The following is a 4,697-nucleotide window of genomic DNA, read 5'->3' as shown; positions in this document are numbered from 1 at the left end:
TATAGAATGTAAGAAAAATCAAGCCATGTGAGGTTGTGAAATGAAATGTAAAATTAAAAAAACTCATGAATATATATGTGTGTGTATCCATAGAATTTACTAGAATTATGCAAGTGAAGTTTCACTTTAACATTCTAAAGCAATAGAATGCAAAAAAAGTCAAGACATGTCACGATATGAAATGAAAGTGAAATAAACATTTAAAGTAAGTCTCCATCATGCACTGAAAACAATGAAAGTCTCCCTAACCCAACACAACCTAAGGTTTCTTTTAGAAAGCAACAAAAAGATTGGGTCTCCCGTACTTCTACTACTGGAAGAAGTGAAAATAAAATCTTCACTTCCTCTAAAGATTCCCCCCCTCCCCCCAACACCTTAGACCCCACCTTTTCGCTCTCTCTCTCTCTCTCTCTCTCTCTCTCTCTCTCTCTCTCTCTCGTGCGCAGAGTAATTCTTTGAGACGTAGGATGCTCCATTCTCCCCTCCCCCTCTGCAACTCTTCTACATGCACGACACAGGCTGCTCCATTGCCTTCCCCCTCCCCCTCAGCCCTTCAGCCCCCTACTCACCCTGCTCTTCACCTTCCCTTCATCCACCAAACAAACCCCGCTCATGGCCTCCAATCTGCTGCAGGTAGCGCACACCAACCCTTCTTGTAATAACCACCCTCATGGGGCTTGATTCAGAGGCGGTGTAGGCAGCTGGGACAGAGAGAAGAAGAGAGTTTTAACGTCATAGGAAACTATTGAGAGAGAGAGAGAGAGAGAGAGAGAGAGAGAGAGGGAGGGAGGTTGCATGGCCTCCACGTGCCTTGGCCTCTCTCCCCTCTCAGCCTTCGCCTAAATATCTAAAAGTAATGAGCCCTATTTTCTGATTTAAAATGATTGAGTGAGAGAAATAATACTTCTTGAAAGTTCAGTTCTCTAATTCATTTGGCTCGACTACATACAACTTCTTTTAACGAGTTTTTCCAACGGGCGTGCAGTGCAATCTTTGAGGTATGGGAATTTCGTGCTGTAAATGAATGCAAGTTTGCGCAATGTGCGGCCTGTGATTCCGAGCATTCAGGGAAGTAGTACACAATGCAGATGGGCGGTGCAAGGTACGGGCTTGTCCTCGAGCACGAAGAGCTTATGGCAGGAATTCTTCAGGGATCCGTCCAAGTGGTGGGACAATCGCCACCACAAGCGAACCCCCAGGCAACCAGACTTCCAACACAAACTCACGAAAGAGCCTTTATGGACGGACAGCTCCGACAACCCATCTTGGGTTGAAGAGAAGCTGATCATGTGTGGCTTTGCCAAAGAGCAACGGTGCATCGAATCGGTGAGTAGTCTCAGCAATGCCAATATCTCACCCTCCCTTATATGGGCATGCTGTAAGACCAAAGATCTGTCCACGGGCAGCAGGATACATGATGAGCTACAGAGAAGGGGGTTTGCCGAGAAGAATTTCTCCGATGCTTTGATTACTATGTATGCAAAGTGTGGGGTACTTAAAAAAGCGCAAGCACTGCTCGACATCCATAACAGCAGCAGTATTATCCCATGGAATGCATTAATAGTGGGCTATGCCCGGGGAGGACAGGGTCAAAATGCGTTAGATTGCTTTAATAAAATGCAATACAAGGACATTCCTCCAGATGAATTTACCTATGCATGCATTCTGAAAGCCTGTGCTGTGATTGGCAACATTGATAAGGGAGAGAAAATCCACAATGAGATTTCAAGGCAGGGGTTGCTGGAGCATAACATTGTGCTGGGTAATACTTTGGTCGATATGTATGCCAAGTGTGGTGCTCTTTGCCAGGCGCGAAATGCCCTAAAAGAGCTTCCTTGTCGCAATATCATCTCTTGGAGTGCTTTGATCGCAGGATATTCTCAAAAGGGCCACGGCCAGCAAGCTCTAGAATGTTATGAGCAAATGCAACATGAGGGCATATCTCCAGACGCAGTGACCTACGTGTGCATCTTGAAGGCTTGTGTTGTGATCCAAGCCATAAACAAAGGAAAGGAAATTCACGAGGAGATTTTGAGGCAGGGGTTGTTGGAGCATGAAATTGTACTAGGTGGTGCTCTTGTGGACATGTATGCTCAGTGTGGTTCTCTTCCTCAAGCTCACCGTGTCCTAGAGGAGCTCCCTTTCCGCAATAGCGTCTGCTGGAATGCTTTGCTAGCAGGATATGCTCAAAAGGGGCAAGGCCAGCAGGCTCTAGATTGTTTTGAACAAATGCAGCATGAGAGCATTCGTCCAGATGCCGTGACCTATGTGTGTATCTTGAAAGCATGTGCTGCGATTGAAGCCATTGACAAAGGAAAGCAAGTCCATGACCAAATTTTGAGGCAAGGGTTGCTGCAGCATGATATTGTATTAGGTTGTGCTCTCGTGGACATGTATGTGCAGTGTGGCGCTCTTTGTCAGGCTCAAAGTGTCCTTAAGAAGCTTCCCTCTCGCAATGTTGTCTGCTGGAATGCTTTGATCATGGGCTATGCTCGAAATGAGCAAGGCCAACAGGCCTTGGAATGTTTAGAACAAATGCAACACGAGGGTATTTCTGCAGATAAAGTTACCTTTCTTGGCATCTTGAAAGCATGTGCTGTGATTGAAGCCATTGAAAAGGGAAAGCAAATCCACGATGAAGTTTCAAGGCAGGGATTGCTGGAACATGATATCCTATTGGGTGGTGCTCTCATTGACATGTATGTCCAATGTGGTGCACTTGAACTGGCTCGAAGTGTCCTAGAAGAGCTTCGCTTTCGCAACATTGTATGCTGGAACACATTGATTTCAGGATATGCTCGGAATGGGCAAGACAAACAGGCTATGGAATGTTTGGAGCAAATGCAGCGTGAGGGCATCCTTCCAGATATGGTGACATTTGTTTGTCTACTAAATCTGTGTAATCATCTGGGTCTGATCGAAAAGGGTGAAGAACTTTTTGATACCATGGAAGCCATGTATGGTTTGAAACCGGATATAGAGTGTTTCACCTGCATGGTCGACCTTTATGGACATGGTGGGCACCTAGGAAAGGCAGTCAAAGTCATCCGAGGCATGCCTTGTTCTGCAAACCCTGCCATTTGGCACTGCTTATTGCGCACTTGCCGGAAATGGGTTGATGTGAATGTGGGGATTTGGGCATTTGAACAGGCAATAGAGCTAGATAAATGTGACGGAGCAGCTTATGCTTTAATGGTAAAAATATATGCAGCAGCCGGCATGCTAGAGAAGGCCAAAGAAGTCGAAGCCTGGAGAATAAAGAACAAAGCATGGAAGCAGCTAGGGTGTAGTTTGTGGACCACTATCAATAATAAGGTGCTGATTTTTGTGTTGTGATACAAAAGATTTACAGCCATGAAGTATTCATTAGAAGCTGGAGGATATCATGTCGAGGAAGGGCACTCCCCAAAGTTGAGTTGAGTGCCACAAACTGGTCTGAATGCTTAGAAGGGCACAGTTCCTTTCTCGCCATCATAAGACCCTGCATACATCTCAAAGAGATATAGCATTGTGAACATGCAAGTTGTTTGGTTACCGGCCAAGATACAAAATGGATTTTTTCCCACGAGTGCAGCTTTGTGATAAGGATTTCAAGATTTGTGGAACCATATATGATAATCTATGATTTGTAAAATGATGGAAAACATGATATTATGCAGCAACTGTTGGCCTGCAATGTTTCTGAATTACCTTTTGGTTTGCAATCTTATCCGAGATGGAAGTTGGAATGCTGTCATTATTAAAAGAGACACTTGAAGGTACCCAAAATTCAACTCGAGAGCCTTATTGTTTGGCCTAAGGCATGGGGGTATCCTACACAGATGAGAATTCTATGGCATAAACTAGAGAAGAGGACTTAGTGAGACAAAATAGAAATGCGCCATAGAGGGATCAAAGTCCTCTACTCCTCAATGTAGCACTCTTTACCATACACACATAAAACATGCATACGAATCTAATTTACCAACCACACTCATTTCTTTACACAAACACACATTGCTAAGTCTCACACGTAGCATTATCAACTCCACAAGTATACATATGGAGAAATGCAGGACAAGTGAAGTAGAATGCTAAAACACAGTTATGCATGTAACATGCAAAAAAATACAACTTCAATCAAAATTATAAACATCTGAGCTTTACTGCCTTCACGTTTTGGACTCCTTAAGAGCCCATATCACACTATAGGGATTGCACCAAAAATAACAATTTCTCTGAAGGGAAATTTAATATCATGATTGTTGTATGACATGGTAGGTCATCCATTGGCAATGTACACTCTACTTTGTCCATTTTGACATCTATTTTGTCGTTATATTTGATAGGGAGTCCTTTAATAGTAGTATTTGGAGAGTAGTCGTGCAAATGGAAGGAATTTGGATTTGATTTGGCACGGGGTGCATGATTGGGGGGGAGGGTGTCCTTAGCCATGCAAGAATATGCAATAGGGGGGAATGTGAGCACTCTGCATGCAAAATCTGAGGGAACGGGGCTTGTCCACAACATTGCCGAGCTATTTGCAACGAGGTATTGCACACAAGGGGGCCCCCTTTGAGTTTGGCTACACATTTTTTTGGATCGGGTGGATGAGCAACAAGAAGTGTTGCAACCCCAATGGCACCAAGAAGGGGAGAAAAACAGGCTTGCGGCAAGAAAGAGGCCACGAGCGGGCATGGGATTGAGCCACCATTCCC

General features: G+C 44.4%; 1 protein-coding gene across 1 annotated transcript; it reads left to right on the top strand.

Annotated features, from left to right (window-relative positions):
* Positions 1 to 921: 921 nt before the first annotated feature.
* LOC147457241 (pentatricopeptide repeat-containing protein At2g33680-like) lies at positions 922 to 4,275 on the top strand. The gene has a single exon (XM_086512189.1). It carries the CDS (start codon positions 1,021 to 1,023, stop codon positions 3,334 to 3,336), a length of 2,316 nt encoding a protein of 771 aa, XP_086368315.1. The 5' UTR covers positions 922 to 1,020; the 3' UTR covers positions 3,337 to 4,275.
* The last annotated feature ends 422 nt before the right edge of the window (positions 4,276 to 4,697 follow it).

The sequence above is a fragment of the Adiantum capillus-veneris genome, chromosome 5, assembly GCF_014529385.1.
Source record: "Adiantum capillus-veneris isolate H3 chromosome 5, ASM1452938v2, whole genome shotgun sequence".
NCBI lineage: Eukaryota > Viridiplantae > Streptophyta > Polypodiopsida > Polypodiales > Pteridaceae > Adiantum > Adiantum capillus-veneris.
This window is presented reverse-complemented; position numbering and strand designations above follow the sequence as displayed.